Source organism: Vanessa atalanta, chromosome 9, assembly GCF_905147765.1.
Source record: "Vanessa atalanta chromosome 9, ilVanAtal1.2, whole genome shotgun sequence".
Lineage (NCBI taxonomy): Eukaryota > Metazoa > Arthropoda > Insecta > Lepidoptera > Nymphalidae > Vanessa > Vanessa atalanta.
In genome coordinates, this window is record NC_061879.1 from 5,656,944 (window position 1) to 5,676,962 (window position 20,019).

General features: G+C 40.2%; 1 protein-coding gene across 7 annotated transcripts in view; it reads left to right on the plus strand.

The window, feature by feature from the left end:
• Window positions 1–20,019, plus strand: part of LOC125066188 (WD repeat and FYVE domain-containing protein 3) — a 29,797-nt gene that overhangs the window by 5,648 nt on the left and 4,130 nt on the right. For 3 of the 7 annotated variants that reach the window (XM_047674147.1, XM_047674149.1, XM_047674151.1), the window contains 43 exons: window positions 206–407; window positions 859–1,178; window positions 1,288–1,661; window positions 2,067–2,236; window positions 2,758–2,925; window positions 2,996–3,141; window positions 3,214–3,370; window positions 3,461–3,657; window positions 3,848–4,006; window positions 4,392–4,523; window positions 4,600–4,754; window positions 4,929–5,150; window positions 5,323–5,475; window positions 5,670–5,839; window positions 5,974–6,348; window positions 6,540–6,824; window positions 7,411–7,991; window positions 8,220–8,372; window positions 8,732–9,026; window positions 9,103–9,223; window positions 9,334–9,530; window positions 9,955–10,041; window positions 10,972–11,181; window positions 11,281–11,459; window positions 11,579–11,757; window positions 11,825–12,027; window positions 12,136–12,320; window positions 12,561–12,819; window positions 15,061–15,206; window positions 15,673–15,773; window positions 15,887–15,984; window positions 16,068–16,297; window positions 16,398–16,503; window positions 16,583–16,732; window positions 16,831–17,049; window positions 17,122–17,273; window positions 17,403–17,530; window positions 17,616–17,850; window positions 18,026–18,252; window positions 18,328–18,581; window positions 18,736–18,987; window positions 19,302–19,487; window positions 19,689–19,953. In XM_047674147.1, coding sequence (XP_047530103.1) covers window positions 206–407; window positions 859–1,178; window positions 1,288–1,661; window positions 2,067–2,236; window positions 2,758–2,925; window positions 2,996–3,141; window positions 3,214–3,370; window positions 3,461–3,657; window positions 3,848–4,006; window positions 4,392–4,523; window positions 4,600–4,754; window positions 4,929–5,150; window positions 5,323–5,475; window positions 5,670–5,839; window positions 5,974–6,348; window positions 6,540–6,824; window positions 7,411–7,991; window positions 8,220–8,372; window positions 8,732–9,026; window positions 9,103–9,223; window positions 9,334–9,530; window positions 9,955–10,041; window positions 10,972–11,181; window positions 11,281–11,459; window positions 11,579–11,757; window positions 11,825–12,027; window positions 12,136–12,320; window positions 12,561–12,819; window positions 15,061–15,206; window positions 15,673–15,773; window positions 15,887–15,984; window positions 16,068–16,297; window positions 16,398–16,503; window positions 16,583–16,732; window positions 16,831–17,049; window positions 17,122–17,273; window positions 17,403–17,530; window positions 17,616–17,850; window positions 18,026–18,252; window positions 18,328–18,581; window positions 18,736–18,987; window positions 19,302–19,487; window positions 19,689–19,953 — 8,783 coding nt within the window. Of the gene's footprint in view, window positions 1–205; window positions 408–858; window positions 1,179–1,287; window positions 1,662–2,066; window positions 2,237–2,757; window positions 2,926–2,995; window positions 3,142–3,213; window positions 3,371–3,460; window positions 3,658–3,847; window positions 4,007–4,391; window positions 4,524–4,599; window positions 4,755–4,928; window positions 5,151–5,322; window positions 5,476–5,669; window positions 5,840–5,973; window positions 6,349–6,539; window positions 6,825–7,410; window positions 7,992–8,219; window positions 8,373–8,731; window positions 9,027–9,102; window positions 9,224–9,333; window positions 9,531–9,954; window positions 10,042–10,971; window positions 11,182–11,280; window positions 11,460–11,578; window positions 11,758–11,824; window positions 12,028–12,135; window positions 12,321–12,560; window positions 12,820–15,060; window positions 15,207–15,672; window positions 15,774–15,886; window positions 15,985–16,067; window positions 16,298–16,397; window positions 16,504–16,582; window positions 16,733–16,830; window positions 17,050–17,121; window positions 17,274–17,402; window positions 17,531–17,615; window positions 17,851–18,025; window positions 18,253–18,327; window positions 18,582–18,735; window positions 18,988–19,301; window positions 19,488–19,688; window positions 19,954–20,019 lie in introns of those variants that run through there. The other 4 variants (XM_047674148.1, XM_047674150.1, XM_047674153.1 and 1 more) reach the window with 4 other exon arrangements.

Here is a 20,019-nt window from a genome sequence, read left to right on the forward strand (position 1 = left end):
TAACGTATTTTACGATAAACATAATCGACATGTAATTAAAAAACAAAAACGTATACTTGTATATTCGCTTTTATTGAGCTTAGATGTGCCTCAAATTTTGTATACCGCCCGAAATATGTGCATTGTATATGTATTTATGTATATGTTACTATTTAATTCATGCATAGTTATCTGTAGATGATATTAAATATATATTGAAATTTAGATTAGAAGAGGAACGCGTCAGTGGGACGGAAGCGCGAGCTGCTTTAAGAAATTTGGTCCTTATGATATCTTCTCTCTGTGCTTGTGGATTTTCTGAACTGCGACCGACCAGGGCCAACACGGAATTATTCCAGTTACAAGGATTCGTATTACCACAACCTTCTACGCCTGGACAGGCTGTGAGAAATGTACAAGCGTTTCAGGTTAGTTGATATTAAATTCGAACATACGCATTAACTAATATATTAAATTGTGAAATTATATTTTGTCTCTTTCTGTCATCATTAATTTACATTCTAAAAAAAATATTACATAATTAATAATAATTATAATAATAATATTCAGTGTGTGGTGAAAAGTATAAAATATAAAAGGGTTACTTTTCATTTATTTGCTTGTTGATTATTTAAAGCCGTATTAGCTTCGACCTTAATTTACAAGTGACCAATGAGCTGAATAATATTAACTGGTGACGTTCATCGACAGAGAAGGATTCATTAGAAACGAGTTTATAACGAACTCCCTTACTTTTCTATTAAAATTGCATCTATTCAATTTAGCATTGGGAGTTCAGCGGGCTCTAATATGACTCAGCTTGTTCCAGCACCAAATTTTGTGTAAACTCTCATTTGAAAAATGCATCTTTCTTGGCAGGTACTGCAATCCGTGTTCTTGAAATCCACATCACCAGCTCTTTGCTGTACGATCCTCGACGCGATATCGAGCGTGTACCACGCGGACAACGCGAACTACTTCATCTTAGAGAATCAGAACACGCTCAGCCAGTTCTCAGAAAGGATACACACGAAAAATGCTGAGATACAAGAAAAGTTCTTTGAACTTCTGGAATTTATAGTATTTCAGTTGAATTTTGTGCCGTGCAAGGAATTGATTTCACTGTCGTTGTTATTGAAAGCTAATAGGTCAAGAAGTTGTAGTATATTATGCATAAAGACATTATTGAATATTTTAAAGTGAGTATTACTGATGATTGACCTCAGTAAAATGTTTCAAATTAAATACATGAATTGAATGAAACGATTAATATATTATTTTTCTACATAAAAAAAATATTACTTACAGACACAACGTTATATTTAAAGATGTTTATCGAGAAGTCGGAATGCTGGAGGTGTTCGTGACGTGTCTTTCCCGATACGCAGTGTTTCTAAAAGACAAACAGCTGCTCGAGGAAGAGCGGTCTAAGAAGGAGACCGATAAGTCGACCGATTCTCCGAAGCCACCCGAGAGGAAAAAAAGGCAGTCGAGGCAAGATTCTTTAATTAAAGATCCCAATGCCGACGCAGAGGAAGAAGAACTCGGGTCGTTGGTCATGGAGGGGCTGACTGCTCTGTTGAACGGGAACGTGAACAACTGCAACGTGTTCCGCGACTGCGGCGGTGCCAAGTGCGTACACGGGATGGTAGTGCATGAATCGTGCAGAAGTAAAGCTTTAGGTTCGTTTTATGTATCGTAATAATTAACATCGCATAACTATAACATGTAACGCTCTTCTAAAAAAAGAAAAGCCTTATTAGCATTACGATCTGACAAGCGCTACTAACACTGTGTGATTGAAACAAAAAATAAAATTAAAAAGACCATACTTACTGGTTTATCTGTTAAATATGAATATATATTATAGCGGACTTTTCTGTTGACATTTTGGAGATCTACAAATCTTCCAGTCATAGTTTACGTTTCGATTTAGTTAGCCCAGCATTCGCTTGGATAACGCTGGGGCTAACAGTTTTCTGTCACGAAGCAGTGACACGATAGTTCCATGTCATGTACATGTTATTACGATGATACTTCTAATATGATCACCTCGTAGTTTATGGTTAATATCTGTCTATTCTCAGGTGTGGTGCGAGAGTTGATAGTAAGCGGTTCGGGCGAAGAGGACATGTCTGCGCTTCTGTGCGGAATGCATGCGGCGCCGAACGATGCCTTAAAACTGAAACTTCACATATTAAAAGCGTTACTGGTTTGTTTAAGAGATTCACATCGGACAAGGACTATTTTTCGAAAGGTATTTGAAAAAAATTCAATATAAATTAACGCGTTACTACTGAAATTGTTTTCTTTTCTTAATTAAAAAATGTTTTTGTTTAATTGTGATGGGTCATTAAATATTCTTAACGAACTAACAGGTTCAAAGTAGTTTGTATCGCGATCTATAAAGTCTTAGCGCGATGTAGCAATATAACTCTTCAATAAGCTGGCTATCAACCGTGGACAGTGTTATAAGTACCTGAGATTAGTTGGTTAAACTATACAAACTCTTTTATAATATAAAATAGTTACAGCCTATTCCAATGGCAAGAGGAAAGACCAATTAACAACTGTCCTTAAATTGACATGACAGGTTGAGATCTAAAATGGTGGAATCTTGAAAACTATAGCAAATCGCATTGAATATTCAACTTCAAGGTTTGTTTCTCATTACTCGTTCTGCCATTGGAATAGACTATAGATATACTACATCGATGTATAGATTAAACTTATTTTTTAATTTATAAAATAAAATTCAAATGTACTTTCTACTTCCAGGTTAGCGGATTTGTATATGTAACAAGTGTACTAGTCTCTCTGGAAGGTAGACTTAAAGGAAATGAATTGATAGATCCCGACATGCTAAATCTAATACATATTGTATTCTACACTATTAGTACGGCGATGAGGTTCGAACCTGCAAATGCGAAATTTTTTCATCATGAGGTAATATAATTTCATTTCGTTTTTCAAGTATTTATTAAGTTCAATCTTATTCGAAATGGTCAAATTTTAGATTTGCATGACAACATTGTACGAAACGATACGATTATTGGGTTGCTTTACCGAGGATACCGAGTTGCAAAATGATACGGAACCGGGTGACCCAGAGCTCTATGAAGTTTTTCACGACCTTTTTACGGGAAATATATTAGAAATGACGTAAGTTTTCATCGATTATAAAATAAATACTTTTTTTGAACGGTATTATATACTTTTTTGTTTCATTTTCAGATTACCAGATAATATACCAGTCGTTTTTGTAAACGCATGTATCGTATTGCGGTTGCTCTACGACGTTGCGCTCGATTCGTTCGACAAGCCAACGTTTTGTGGTTCACTCAACGTAAAGTCCCCAAGCTTGACGAGGCAAAGCTCTGCCATCAATGAGGTAACTTTACTATTTACTAGTATCGATCAGCATATAAACATATTTCAAATTAGAAGCTGTTTTTATATAGTCTTAATTATATTTTCGTAGGCTAAACCAGCGGGCCGCGCCACCCCTCTCAACCTCGCGACGGCTTCAACGAGCGGGGAGGCGTGGGTCGTGCACTCGGGCGTGGTCATAGTGCTGGCGAAGCTGCTGCCCGCCCTGCCGCGCCCGCCCGAACACGCGCCACACGCTCGCGCCATGAGGGACTACCTCGCACACGTACTCAAGAGTCTCGTCAGGAGGTGAGCGGTTCGGGTTATATTATTAGTAACGAATGGCTTCCGATGATTTTTAGATCGAGTCGAACAAAAATTACAGCTTGCGTTACAGAATATTATAATAATTACAACATTCGGAAGACCGGAACTCGGGCAAGCGATTGGGCTACTATTAAATAATTGTAACGATAAACAAATCCGTCCCGTGTTGCAGCGAGCGCAACCAGCAAGTGATGTGCGGCGCGGGGCTGGCGGGCGAGGTGCTGCGCGTGTGCGGCGCGGCGCTGCGTGCGGAGCGCCACCCGCTGCACGCGCCCGCCATGTACGTGCTGGAGCGCCTCGCCGCGCACGCGCTGCGCCCCGCCGAGCTGCGGTGAGCATAGCCGTTCATTTTCAAAACAAATTCATTCATTGTAATTTATTGTTTATGTATTTTTTATTCATATTTTATTTGTATAATTTATCTGTTTTTTTTTATTAATTATGATTTAATTTTTAAAATTTATTATAAAATATTACGTTATTCATAATAATAATGTTGTTATGTATTTTTAATTACTGTACACCCCATGACACATATATAAGTATGCTGTGTTCATAACAAGCAATTTGCGATCTATTCACTTAGAGACAGGTTGCTATTTATTTTCATATAACTATATCCCTAAAGATTGTAGCTAGTTTTATAAACCATTAACAAAAAAACTAACCTTACATACGTAGACAGCATTGTACTTAATTTTCGCTTTGCATTTCAGGGAATTCCTACGAATGGGAAATCCTCTAAATTGCCTTGCTCCCGAGCCGGGACAGGTTTGGCAGCCCGGCGGGCCGGTCCCGCTCACTCGAATCAAGACGTTAGTCTCGATGACGACGCCCCGAGATTACAGGTATCTCTATGTCTTTTAAGAAATGCTTATAATACGTTCAAGTAACTCATTATAGCTATAAATGTATATCGATCAGGTCACAAAACTCGTGCACTCAGCCCCCATTCGTTGAGTTCGATATGTCTGCGGAAGGATTCGGTTGTTTATATTTACCGAGCATTGCTCCTCAGTCGGCCAACTTGAATGCGCTCGGAACTCAAGACAATACCACTCTCGGTGGCATCGGCTCTGGTAAGATGATGACAACTTTCATTGCATAATTTCATCTTTTTTTATATAAGACCTACCTGCAAAAGACATTGGTGCAGTAAAAAATATTAACGATGTGATGTCGATAGTGCCTGTAGTTATTTTATTATATATTTATTAAAAAAATAATAAGTATTGATTTTGATTATTTTGTAGGGGACAGAGTATTTCCACCTCAAACGGGATTGACGTATTCGACATGGATATGCGTGGAGAAATACTCCGATCCGCGCACCGATCCGCACTGCGTGAGGCTATTGACGCTTGTTCGGAACATTAACAATAGCCGGGACGAACACCTCGTATGTCTCACCGTAGTACTGTCCGCGAGAGATAAGGCTATTATTGTATCGACACAGGAGACTTTAGTTCCACACAGTAAGTTACTACTTAGAATTCATTTCATAAAACTGTTGTTTCAAGAAAACGTATAGAAACTATGTATACTAACATATACACCTATGTCCTGTAGGTTATTGATATTTTGTTTTTTTTTTTCCGTAGTAAACAACGTCAAACAACGTAATAAACAATCTATTTGCATATTTTGGAGACGTAGGCGAGTGGGAGCCGGACGGCGTCGGCGAGTGCGGCGCGCGCGTGTGGTGCCCCGACCTGCAGCACGAGGGGCAGTGGCACCACCTCGCGCTGCTCTTCAACAGGGCCGTGCTCAAGAACTCCTCCTTCTCACTCTATCTAGACGGTGAGTAGTCTTCGACGTCCGACGAATAGATATAGATGTCTTAGGTGTCAAGCCGCACGGAAATCGTTATCGTCACGCTAAATCCTGTGGATGTGGCGACTAAGTTCGTGATCCATCTCAATAGAATGGGAGTGTTTCGCGATGTCAATTAAAAGAAGATTCTTTATCGATATTAAAGATTTTTCTGTCGCCAGGACAACACATGCACTCGGGCAAGCTGCACTACGTGAGCGCGAACCCGGGCGGCGGCGCGGCCACGCTGTCGGGCGCGTCCAGCGTGTACTGCGTGGTGGGCACGCCGCCGCAGTGGCGCCGCTACTCGCGCCTCGTGTGGCGCCAGGGGCCCGCGCTGCTGCTGGAGGACGTGAGTTTTCTGGATTGATGCTTCTGATTTTGATGAACCAAATGAATACAATTATATAAACCCTTCAAAGTCAACAAAGTCGACAATCGTTTGTACTAAATAATTTTAATCTCATTATTTTTTTCTTGTTTAAGGTACTCTCCGCGCAAACTATCTCAATAATATATCAGCTCGGGCCACACTACGTGGGAACTCTGCAAGCTCCGTTACCACCTGGACAAAATCAAGAACCCCTAGCACCCTTGATTGCCGAGGAAAAAGTAGTTTTTGGTATAAACGCTCGTGCGATCTCCCAACTCACCCTTGCTAAGATACGCAAGGTTTACAGCAAAAACGATAATAAGGCTATAGCGAAACAACTCGGTATGTCGTCGCACGAGAACGCGACGCCTATACGAATATTGCACAACTCTGCAGGCCATCTAATGGGTCCAGCTCGATGCTTAGGTGGAACGGTGGTTGGATATCTGGGAGTGAGAGTGTTCAGTCCAAAGCCAGCGGCTATCATGGCAAGTTGATTTGATTAATTATTTACTGTAACCATCATTAATAAATTAAATTAGTTTGTTTTGAAATTTTTTAAATACTCAAATACACATGTTGTAATAGAATTCCTTTTTAACATAACAATTAACTATAAAAAAAAAACGTGACATAGAAATGATGTTACACAATATAAACTTTAACCATTTTTTTGCAGATAGATACAGTAGGTGGATGTTCCGTATTACTTGGGTTGATAGCAATGGCGCAAGATGTTGAGTGTTTGTACGCTGGGGTTAAGGCTCTTGTGTGCGTAGTACGTTCTAACAAGGCGGCTCAAGCAGAAATGGACCGCAGAAAAGGATACCAAACACTGGCAATGTTGTTGAAGAAAAAGAAACCTTTACTTAATTCCCACATCTTGCATTTAATATTCGGCCTAGTTGGCACAGTCGATAGCCAAAAAGAAACTTCGTCGATTCCAAATTTAACCGCATTTCAGGTAACTTGATATGGTTATATAATATATACTTGTTATTTCATCTACATCTTCTCATCATGTAAAGTAAATATTATATATTATATATATTAGTAAATATTATATATATTAATTTTAAGCAACTTCTATATTTCCAATATTATTTGTTCATCTATAGCATGTCTCGTATTAATCTCATCAATTACATAGACTTAGTAGTGGTTCCCTCGTAAGCGGGGGTTTGGCTTAACTTCGGAACACTGGCATCGATTTTAGCCTCGGCGAGTGTTCCGCGAAGATATTAAGTAATTTAATGAAAGGAAAATTATATTAATGATCCAAATTCATAGATAAAAGTTACATTATAAGCAAAAGTCGCTGTCCTACGCAGTGCTTATATTTTAGTCCTACGTTGTAACGGAACTTATTTTACAAATAGTTCTTTTCATTGCATATTTAAATTCAAAAAGTTTAACACCACTCGTTTTTTTAAATTAAAGTTTGCAAGGATCACTCACGATTTCTTGTGTTCACAAATAAGTTTCGTGTTCCAAAAAGATTGAGACAATTTTTTTATATTAGTTATTCACAATATAATCTATTTTTTAAGGATCTAATATGCGATCTTGAAGTATGGTTGAATGCACCAGGTGGTCTAATAAAATCCCTCCTAGAACATTTATTCGAACTAGCAACAGAAACAGCGCACAGAACGCACAATTTACGCACAATGAGAGAACTGCAACTAGTACCTAAACTACTGTACATCGTGAACGATATAAGGGTTGCAAGCACAAAGAATGTTCTGATTCAGTTACTAGCAAACCTGCTGGGAGGTCAGCCTAGACCCAGCGATTTACTCTGCCTCGGACAATTCCTGGCGTATACACTACCACTTCCTTCTCAATCAGAGCAAGGAGTCGTGGTAAAGGAAGGAGATTCTGACAAGGAATGTGAAGGCGAAATAATTCTTCTGAGAAATAAATGCCTATGCTTTATACATTGTCTCGTAGTAATGACAAGAAATGTGGAAAGTACAATTGTATGCGAGGAAGTATCGAGAGTTCTCGGAACCGACTGGCTTCTGAGTTTTATGCAAGAGAATGTTCATCCGAGCTCAGTTTTACTGGCATTGAAAATATTAGTGGTTCTCTGTTCTGGCCAAGGACAGCAGTCATCCATAATGCAAAGGTACATTCGCTATCAAGAATACTTTCTTTTAACAGTGTTTCTTGATGATATGGTCCATTTTCCACTGTTTGTTTATTATTGAATACGAAAAAAGTTGTTTTATACCGTATTAAACTGTTATGAAATAATTTAAATATATTGTAATTTTTCGTCTTTTATGTATTTGCATAACACAGTGTGTGTGGTAAAATTATTTGTTAGTTTTCTGACACTGTTCGTGACCGGCAGGTTCCGCGAGAGTGCCGGCACGGGCGGCTGGCTGCGCCACACGGAGCTCGTGGCGTCGCAGCAGACGGGCGTGGTGCTGACCGCCGCCGTGCACTCGCACTCGCACTTGCACACGCAGCTACTCTACACCTCCGGGTTCACGCTGCTCGCCTGGTACTGTACTGCTTACAATCGATACTAAATTTATCAATTCTCTTCTGTTGTCGCTTAGTTAATATGGGAGAGTAGATTTTAGACTAAAAGCAATAGAGATTTGACCTTCAATAACGCTCGATGAGCGAAACGGAATGTAATAAAAATTATTCTGGATTTCGTGGGGTAAGATTTTTAATATACATTTTGATTTAAAAGCAATAAAGATTCGATGGACTATATGTATCTTACGTATATTGATGTGTCTATGAAATATTGTATACAATAATTGATGTTCATCAATTTAAATATAATGTAATATGTATGTATATGTTAAATCGTTTTGAGTACTAACTAAACAAAACCTAATTCGTTTGTAGGTTATCCCTGTTCCATTTACAAATTCCGGAGCTGTACTACCTTCTGTTCGGCCTCGCCCTCGGCCAGCCGATGCACCACCTGAGCACGGACCGGGCGGTGTCCGTGGAGCGCGTGTGGGGGGCGGCGTGGGGCAGCGCCGTGCCCTCGCGGCAGTCGTCCGCCGCGGTGGCCGCCAAGATCACGCTCTGCCCCGAGGCAGTGGTCATACTACTGGCGACCGTGAGGGCGCTGATACACGCGGAGCCCGACTCGTTGCCGGAGTGGCTCAGCGACCATCCCGTTGCCATAATACAAGTACGACGCGTTTTTACAGCTATATTAGATTTACTGATATCTGAAATGTATTGCTCACGCGTTTTTCTGTTTTTAGGTTTTATTTTCGTTCTATAATACCCTGCCGGATTTCGTTTCATTAATGATGAGCGCCGAAGTGCTCACCGCATTGGCGTCCACCCTGTTTCCCCCGAATACGAAAGATGATATTCATATGCGTAAGTTTCATTGATTCGACAAATAAATCACTTTAAGCAATTTTTTTTTAAAAAACATAAAAACTTAAATATTCAAGGAAAGCATAATTTAGTTCTATTCATCCTCATAGCGATCTGCGAGAGTGGCGACAGTTCAGGCGCATCGACGCCGGGCGCGGAGGAGGCGGGCGCGGCGGCGGGGGCGGCAGCGGGCGCGGGCGCGGGCGCGGCGCTGACGCAGCACGCCGCCAGACAAGTCGTGATGGACTTCCTGCGCGTGATCGTTCTCGATTCGCTGCCCCTCGGAGTCTCCGCTAAGGCCGCTCCGGTGAGACCCTTATTTTCGTGTAAGCGAAGTAAAATAGAACAGCTTACATTGATGAATGATTATTATAGTTTATTCCGCGACAAAAATATTGCAAATCTGGCTGTGGAGTAACCGCATTTGATTATGCATGTAACCTAGTACTGAAGGCAACGAACAATTCATTTGTTCGTAATATATATTTTAAAAATATGGTTGTATATATTTATTCATAAATTAAATGAAATCAAAACTAACGTTTGACGATTTAACATCTATGGTCTGATAAATTTATGACGCATGGGCAGTATTATACAACAGTTTTATTTTGTTAAACCATCCAATAATATGTTATCAATATAGTTTAATGTTTGATATAACTGGGTATGAGCTAATAGATAAGGTGCAGCGCCAAACTAACAGCTATAGCGAGTGATGTTGTTTCTAGAGCGCGTCCTCTGACCCCGTGGCTCCGTCAATGTTTTGTACGCCATGTAGTCCCTGCTCCGCCCCACCAAGATCTTACTTTTATAGCGTAAATATGTGGATATTAGACTATATTGTTTATCCTGTAACATACCTGTTCGATACTAATGCTTTATTAACGCTTATCTTCAAATCTTACAAAGTTCCCACGTATGTAAGTTCTTGTTGCATTCTTGAATAATAAAACATACAAATAACAAGTCACTCTTTAAAGTAAAGATATAGTTACCGCTAATAGTAAATAATAAGATGAATATTTCATACTCAGGGCTCGTGACGAATAAAGTTAAAAACTACGTTATAAACCTATTAATAAAAACTATTGTCTAGTCAATTCACATTATAATATATAATATTACACATCCATCCATAACATTACAGTTCCTTTTCACTTCAACCGGCATTAATTCATAATTTTGTGAATAAGGAACGGTAACATTAGATCTATTTTGGTCGTAAACTATGGATCCACTAGTATTTATGTAAAAATATTTACGATAATGTTATAGGATGTTGTAAATTAATGAAATGTGTGGTCTTAAAACGCCATATTTTATTAGGGATATCATTCAGTGCGTTGACATCACCGTCACATTATATATTCTAGAATATATTTTTTTTATTTTTGTTTGTTTAATATGCCGTTAACTGTTAAACTTCAGTAAGGTTTTTTTTCGCATTTCATTTATCTAAATATGGAAATTATAATATTTCATTTTATTTAAGAATATGTTTTCAACTTTGTCTTGACATGTCTCAACAAACGTGAATAAACAATTTATTTTATTCCTTATTAAGAAAATCTTATAATACTTATTAACACCGAGTGTATGGTTTCTTCTTGTTGGATAAATAACAAAAATGTTTTTAAAATACATGTCAAAATTCTACTAACATGCACGCCTTGCACTCAAAATGACTAATTCTGATCCAATAAAAGTTATTTAAACATAAATAATGCTTGTAATATCAATTTCAGGTCATAGATTTAGTTCTGGACGCTTCGCCAGCGAACTCGACGAGTCAGCAGCAGATCGAATATCAAACTGAAGTTTTAACAACAATAATGGAAAATTTGTTGAATACTGAACTTTTTGGTACCGAGTCCAATATCTCCAATGTCTGCTATTTAGCTGCGCGACTTGTTGATAAATTGTGGCAGGGTCAGCTGTCGAGAGATCCACACGAGGTTCGTTTAATACGTTTCCGTTAAATTATACATTTTCAAATATAATTCTGATTTTCCCTTCTTATATATATTTGCTTTATTTTTAATGATGTGTTGCAGGTATTCGATTTCTTGGTAAAATTACTGACTCAAGCTAAGAAGAAATCATCGGTTATATCTCTAGAAGGATTACATCACTGCCTGAATAGAACTATATTGTTTTTACTGTCACGGTCTACTGACTCCATAGCCGACCAAATGTCTGTGTTAGAAGCATTGCACAAACTCACGACGAACAGGTATTTGAATAACGGATTTGAATAAATACAAAGCTAATACAGAATAAAGCTTAATATTTTTTGAATAACAATTGCGTAAATAAAGAATCTGATTAAGTTCACTCTCACAAAATTACTAGGTTGCTGATATTCGGAGCCGGAAACCACGAGTTGGAATTCATAGGATGCCTAACATACTGTCTACTACAATTAAACGCGAACATGAAGATCGCCCTGGAGTCGCACATGCGCACGACGTGGCACGTCAACCCCAGCGGCGACCTCGAATCCAGAGACGACAGGCTGACGGCGCACCAAGGTAACGAACCCCCCCACAGTGCGACTGATACCTTACGAGGCGAGCAGTGACCAGCACGAGCCGGCAGGTCGCAACCTGATGGCGGGCGCGGCGCGGCGCGTGTGGGAGGAGCTGTACGCGTGCAAGAAGCCCGCCATCGAGGAGGTGTTCAAGGCGTCGCTGGCGCCGCCCGCCGCCGCCGCGCGCGCGCCCGACCTCGGCCTGGCGCGCGAGCAGCTGGCCGACTGCGCGCACCGCCTGTGGCTCGGCTACATCGACACCGAGCGCAAGGTACCCACTCTCACTCCTGCTTACATTCTTGCATACGTTCTTACATGTGTTCGCATTCATTTAATCGGCTGCACGGTCGAGAAACTTGAAGATAAAAAATCGTTGCAGGCGGTCTATCGAGTTCCGTGGGAGCTCCATAATCAGATTCAATCGAAAATTCAGAAAGTGACCGGTGGCTTGACCCGTTTGGCATCTAGAACAAAAGTGAAAAAGGAGGACTCCGCTAAACAGAGGACTCATCTACCGCGAGAACATGCTCTGGCTTATATGCAAGATCATGTGCAGCTTGTGAGGTGAGCAACTCAGACACAGTTATAGTAGCCAAATGCAGTAGCAGAAGTAAAATTAATAAAAAACTTGGACTTTAAATTGATATGATTTCACCAAAATCATCTCTACTAGTTAATAAGTGGTTTTCATATAGAATTCGTAAAATACATTTAATATCGTTGAAGATACTATCGGAAGTCCGGAAGATCCCGTACGATAAGAGTGAATCCGAGTTGTCGAGTGGAACTGTTTCGTATGTGCAGACAGGCGTGGGGCGCGGCGCTGGCGACGAGCGCCAACACGGCGGCGCACACGACGCGCTACGTGCAGGCGGAGTGGGGCGGCGCGTGGCGCGAGCTGACGCGCGAGCGCGGCCTGTGGGGCCCGCCGCGCGCGCCGCCGCTGGACAAGTGGGCGCTGCACTGCACCGAGGGCCCGTGCCGCATGCGCAAGCAGCTGCGCCGCAACCTCGCCTTCTACACGCACTACCCGCACCGCCCGCATCTCGAGGGCAGCGACAACGTGAGTTGCGTGTTTCACTCGAATCCAAACTAACGAATGCATTCGGTATAATATATATTTATGTCGTTGGTCTAGTCGTCTAGTATAATACCCGGCACGAATCTTGACTCTGCGCAGTAACAAAAAATAGATGTCGTTTGAGGTGCGGTCTGAGGCGAGGAGCGCGTTACTATAGCAAACAAGGCCGCCATTACTAGTAACCATAGCAACGGGTGGATGCGTGGCCCCGCGCAGTGCCACCGCGTCTCCCGTCGCCCGCGCATGTTCCTGTGTTGTCTTCGTGTACGCTCATTAACATAAGTGATATTATTATATAACGGTTTTATTGTGTAAAATTGTGTTTGATTATTAACTTTGTTTTTGTATTGTTGATTTTGTGGGTTGTTTCTTTTGTTATTATAGTAAGATTTTAACGAAGTATACTAAAATGCCAAGAAAAAATAATATAGTTCTAAAAAGACAAGCTCGGAAAATGATTTACGATGTTTACTGTTTTTTAAAAAACGAAGCTAATGGCAGAAGTGATACTCAAATTAAAGAGAGAACAGCTGAAGCAACAAAAACCTCTCTATGCACTGTTCGGAGAATCGTAAAAGAAGCTGAGCAGTCAGAATTTCTCACAGTATTCCGGACGCCTGGAAAAAAACATGCTAGATCGAAACCTGTAACTGGTATAGACAATTTCGATCAAGGAGTTATCAAAAGATGCATTCATAATTTTCATTTAACAAATAATGAAATCCCAACAGTTACGAAACTTCTGACAAAACTGCGATCGGATATAAATTATCAAGGATCTGAACGGAGTCTTCGACGCATCTTAAAGGATCTAGGCTTTAAATGGAAAGCAACAGAAAATAATAGAAAAGTTCTTATTGAGAAAACCAGTATAAGATTACAGCGAATCAAATATTTAGAAGCAATACAAAAGTACAGACATGAAGGAAGGCCCATAATTTATACTGACGAATCATATGTCCACGCTTCGCACACAAGTTCCAAGGCGTGGACGGACGGTTCAAAAAAAGGTTTAAAAAAACCGATATCCAAAGGTCAACGGGTAGTTATGGTACATGCAGGGTCTGAAGCCGGTTTTATACCAAATGGTTTATTAATGTTTAAATCCGGAGCCAAAACGGGCGACTATCACGACGACATGAATTATGAAAATTATTCCAAATGGTTAACTTCACAATTAATACCAAACCTACCACCGAGATCCGTCGTGGTAGTAGACAATGCATCCTACCATAATACACAATATAATTTGGCCCCAAATTCAAACTCCAAGAAATGCGACATGCAAGCCTGGCTGACTGAAAAAGGAATTTCGTTTGATCCAACAATGTACAAGCCACAGTTGTACGAACTAATAAAAACGAACAAAGAAAATTTAAAAAATTATAATATCGATAGATTATTAGCACAACACAATCATAGCGTCCTTCGCTTGCCGCCCTATCATCCGGATCTGAACCCCATTGAAATGGCGTGGGCCGCAATCAAAGGTTACGTTAGCAGCAAAAACGTAGCGTGGAACGTCACACGCGTTATGGAACTGGTGAAACAGAAGGTAGATGCCATGGGATCAAGTGAATGGCAAAAGTTATGTTCAAAAGTAAGGTCTATTGAAGACGACTATTGCAAAAGCGACCATGTAGTGGACCAGTTGACAGACCAACTTGTTATTCAAGTGGGAGATTCAGATAGCAGCTGTAGTAGCGATTGGGAAGTCTTTGATGATGACGAACCCGGTCCGAGCACCAGTACCAACCCCAGTACCAATCCAAGGACTTCGACTTCATTTGCTGATTTTGAGGGTTTCACACCGTTGAGTGATAGTGATTAATTTATTTTCTAATAATATTTCTAAATTTTATTTTATTTCTTTTTATTTATTTATTGATACAATAATTACTAAATATACAATAATTAACCCGTTGTGTTTTATTACGTACCTACCCTTTAATATATTAAATATTTATTTTAAGCTTTTTAGATAGTACGTGATTTTCGCAAGGACTGTACCTGCGCAGAGGACGCCATGTTAGGTCAAGTTTCGTGCCGGGTAGTATAGCTTGTACAACTTGTGCTATTTTGCGACCATTTTACCATACAACTAAGACTAGTTGAATGCATTTGTATTTGAGCACACGATGATGCACTATAATATACCTATTGAAGTTAGGTTATTTGTTAATCATCGATCATAAACTTAATTTACAATTATTACTTGAACAGAGACAATTAAAGTACAAAGTGGCACAAAGTCGAGACAGTAAAGAATACTACAGGATATATCAACAATCCCGTGGGTCGACCAACGTCGGGGAAACGGATGGTATAGAACCGACTGAACTGCAAACCTTTGAAGAAGAAATACCAAGGTAATATATATATATAAAGATTTGCTGCCACCATACCACTAGTTCACTTTAATCTTTTGCTACAAGTGGCCGTCCTATCCTATAAAATATAAAACAATTAAAAGTATCAACGAAATAAAATTATCGTCTTTTGTATTATGAATATAGGAGTAAAGAGTTATTTGAGTAGAGTAAAAATGAGTCATTTCGTAATATAGTAACTCAAACATAAGAAATGTTAATATACCATGACAGAAAACACAAAAATGGCAATCGTTTTTCATATATATGATATTGTCTTTCGACACTGACACACACTTAAAGCAAGTTTCCCTTACGTTTATCCTGCTTCAGCCTTCTCATCGCATAATACAAATCGCAATATTTTGACGCCACTTACAGTAACTTCAGACCTAGCTTTTTTATTGGTGTCAACCATACCAAGTGTTTATATACGAAATTTTATAAAAATATTTCAATATTACAGTAATAAAGATTCATCAATCGAAGTACCTAACGACGAAGGTTCGCCATCGGATCTCGTCAGCAGTGGCGTTGTTAGCCGAGGAACGAATCAATCAACTGAAGGTATTACTAAGTTTTACAATCTTATTTTATCAGATTAAAAAATACTATTGCAAATAGCAAGCCAAAAATAATGAAAATTTAAATTAATTAAATACAATAATTTCTTATTATAGCTAATGAAGACGGACCAGACGCGGAAGACGAGGATGAGCCGCAGCCTCCACCGCCGGATAACCAAACACTATTGAGATTATTGGAGCACCATGAGAAGGTACTTAAAGCATAGCTACTAGCATTATAGTTAAGTGAGTGAATTTCAAAAAACTTGTAATGCGTTTTTTCTATAATTTCAAGATTACCCACATGTTTCGCTGCGCGCGTATACAAGGCCTCGACACGACAGAGGGGCTTTTGCTTTTCGGTCGCGAACACTGCTACGTAATAGATGGATTCACTCTCCTTAAAAATAGAGAAATTCGCGACTTAGACAGTTGCCCCGACGATTATGACCCTATTTTACCTAGTCAGGGTATACAGAGGAGCAATCAGAGACAATGTTCCAAGTTTTTGTATGAAGATATCAGGTGTGTAGGACGCATCAATAATTTTTACCTGATAAAATAATTAATTATTTATTTACCATATAATTTAATAATATTTTCTCATGTGTCATATTTTTTTTAGAGAGGTTCATAAAAGAAGATATTTACTGCAACCGATAGCTTTAGAAGTTTTTTCTAGCGATGGTCGAAATTATTTGCTAGCATTTCCACGAAAAGTGCGAAATAAGGTAAACTAACAATTTGTTTTTTCTTCTTGCGTTTACTTTTTTGCTTTATTTAAGAAAATTGGTTATTGTTGTGTTTTAGGTATACAGTCGTTTCACGGCGCTCGCAACCGGCATGGCGGACAGCGCGGCCGGCTCGGTGGCGGGGCAGAAGCGCGGGGTGGCGGTGGAGCAGCCGGCCGGCCTGCTGGCCACGCTCATCGGAGACACTTCTGTTACACAACGGTGGCTGGTACGGGAACCGACGTTAAGATTTTTGTCGAATTGTATAATCGATCAACCACTTACTTTTTACTTTACTTTTATTTGTTAATTGCATTATTTTTTCAGAGAGGAGAAATATCTAATTTCCAATATCTCATGCATCTCAACACACTGGCGGGGCGGTCGTACAATGATCTCATGCAATATCCAGTTTTCCCATGGATTTTGGCCGACTACGATTCCTTGGAACTGGATTTGACTCACCCGGCGACTTTCAGAGACCTGTCCAAGCCAATGGGAGCCCAAAGTTCAGATAGGTTGGAACAATTTAGAAAGAGATATAAGGTTAGTAGGTTAATGGTGAATAAAAAACGAGAAAAAAGTATGGATAACTTGAATTATTTATATATTTCGCAGGAGTGGGATGACCCTCACGGTGAAACACCGCCGTATCACTACGGAACTCACTATTCGTCAGCTATGATAGTATGTTCTTATCTTGTGCGTATGGAGCCGTTCACACAGCATTTTTTAAGACTTCAAGGCGGACATTTTGATTTAGCGGATAGGTATGGGAGTATAAGAATAAAATAATTTTAGTATAATCAATTTTATTTACTGAAAGGACCTAAGGTTTTGCCATTTATAATATTATTATTTTATTACTCCAACTTAGTAATTGCGTACTCTTGTTGCAGGATGTTCCACTCGATCAAAGAAGCATGGAATTCTGCATCTCGCCATAATATGGCCGATGTTAAAGAATTAATACCGGAATTTTTTTATTTACCTGAATTTCTAGTTAACTCCAACAATTTCGATTTAGGTACACTTTTGAAACTATATACAAACTAATTTAAATGCAATGAATAAACATTGAAAATTATATATATATTTTTTTATATATTTAGGAAGCAAACAGTCAGGTGTAGCTTTAGGTGACGTCGTGTTACCTCCCTGGGCCAAAGACGATCCTCGTGAATTCATCCGTATGCACCGAGCAGCGCTCGAATCTGACTACGTGTCTCATAGATTGCATCATTGGATTGATCTCGTGTTTGGATACAAGCAGCAGGGACCGCCCGCAGTGGAAGCTTCAAACGTCTTCCATCATTTATTCTATGAAGGAAATGTCGATATATACAAGTAAGTGGACAAATAATTTTCGGTGAATACAATAAAGATTAGTTTCGGCTAAAAAACACTCTCTTAAAACTTTGCATAGTTTAAGGTCCTCTCTTGAGAATTTTCAAACATTTATTTTGTGCTTTAATTAAGTGTTCAAGCAATAAATAAATGATTAATAATTATTTTCTTCTAGCATTGATGATCCCCTTAAGAAGAATGCAACGATAGGTTTCATTAACAATTTCGGACAAATACCGAAGCAGTTGTTCAAGAAAGCGCACCCTAGTAAAAAAATGTCACAAAGAAGTTCAACTATTTTGGATCCCAATAATATTATACCATCTCAAGGCATAACTCCTCCAGAGAAATTATTCTTTCACAATTTGGAGAATTTGAGACCATCTTTGCAACCCGTAAAAGGTAAATCTATATGTAATTTGTATATAATATCGCGCTGTTTCATAATTAAATTCTAATTATAACTATTATTTACAGAAGTTAAAGGGCCAGTCGGACAAATACTCTATACGGACAAGGCAATCTTGGCCGTGGAACAAAACAAAGTGCTGATGCCTCCATCATATAACAAATACGTGGCGTGGGGCTTCGCGGATCATTCCCTACGAATCGGAAATTACGATAACGATAAAACTATATTTGTGTGCGAAACTGTAGCGCAAGCTTGCGGAGAGATCGTCACGTGCGTGTGCCTCTCCGACAAAACCATAGTGACGGCCGGCACGAGTACCGTAAGCTTCAATTTTTAAAACCGATTATAAATCTGGTCTTGCACTCATTAATAACTTTACCGTCAGTTACACTCATAATATGAAATAAAATATATTCGCTGAGTTCTAAGTCGGCAATATATTTGTCGGTCGTAAACGAACGTGCGTCCGGCAGGTGGTGACCGTGTGGCAGTACTGGTCGCGCCGGCGGCGGCTGGCCGTGAAGACGTGCCTGTACGGGCACGAGGAGGCGGTCACGTGCCTGGCCGCCAGCGCCGCCTACAACCTGGTGGTGAGCGGCAGCCGCGACGGGCAGCTCATCGTGTGGGACGTGGAGCGCGGCGCCTTCGTGCGGCAGCTCGTGCCGTCGCCCGCCGCGCCCGCGCCGCCGCCGCCCGTCTCCGCGCTCGCCATCGACGACCTCACCGTGAGCTCACAAGCACTATCGTGTCGCATGATCCCACTCACTAATTACACGACCGATCTCAATGCGCCATCTCCAACTTTGTTCATTGTGGCCGAATGCTATTAGGATGATAACACCGAGTACCCTTAATTAACGTGGTATATGTCTATTTGTACAGAGAATGCAGCGGAGTCATCGGCAGGACCGTTGTATTCGCTTTTCGCTGTCGCATTTTATTATTACTAAAACTATAAGCGTACACAACTATACAATTCCTCAAGCTAAGTCTCGATGGTCACATGATGGTCGGCAATGTGTGTGGTTACCGTTGGCAGGGCGACATAGCCACGTGCAGCGGCAGCTGGCTGCACGTGTGGTCCATCAACGGCTCGCCGCTGGGCGCGGTGGACACGGGCGGCGGGGAGCGCGCGCCGCAGGTGCTGTGCGTGGCCTTCAGCCAGACGCGCGAGTGGGACCCGCTCAACGTCGTCATCACCGGCTCCACGGACGGCGTCGTCAGGGTACGACCTGCGTCCAACAATATAGTTTCTGTTACATCATTATTAATCGATAACAAATAATTCATAAAATAATTATTAATATAATAATTTATAAAATTCATTAATAATATAATTGTGCCGGTGTTTTTTACTTTAACTATTTAAAAAAACATATTGATTTCGTTTTAATAGAGTTTTTTGATAATACAAATATTTCCATAGATGTGGTCTATAGACTACCTCGCAAAAACAGTAGACGATGAAGCGAGGAGTACCGACGTGGACAGCACAGAGGACCAACCGAGTTCCATTAATAAAGAAACATTGAACCAAATTTCCTTGCAAGATAGCGAGGAGGCCAAGTCTGAGAGTGACGTCAAATCTGATAACACAAAGACTGAGGATATTGAACCGTGCGAAAGGGAAGCCGCGATTAAACGAGTCGAGGCGTTAGTTAAGCAGATGAGCTTGTCCCAAGATCATGGAGGTAAATGTTTATTCTTTAAAATATTTAGTAAAGTTCAAATAACTTTCGAATCAAGCTTATTTCACG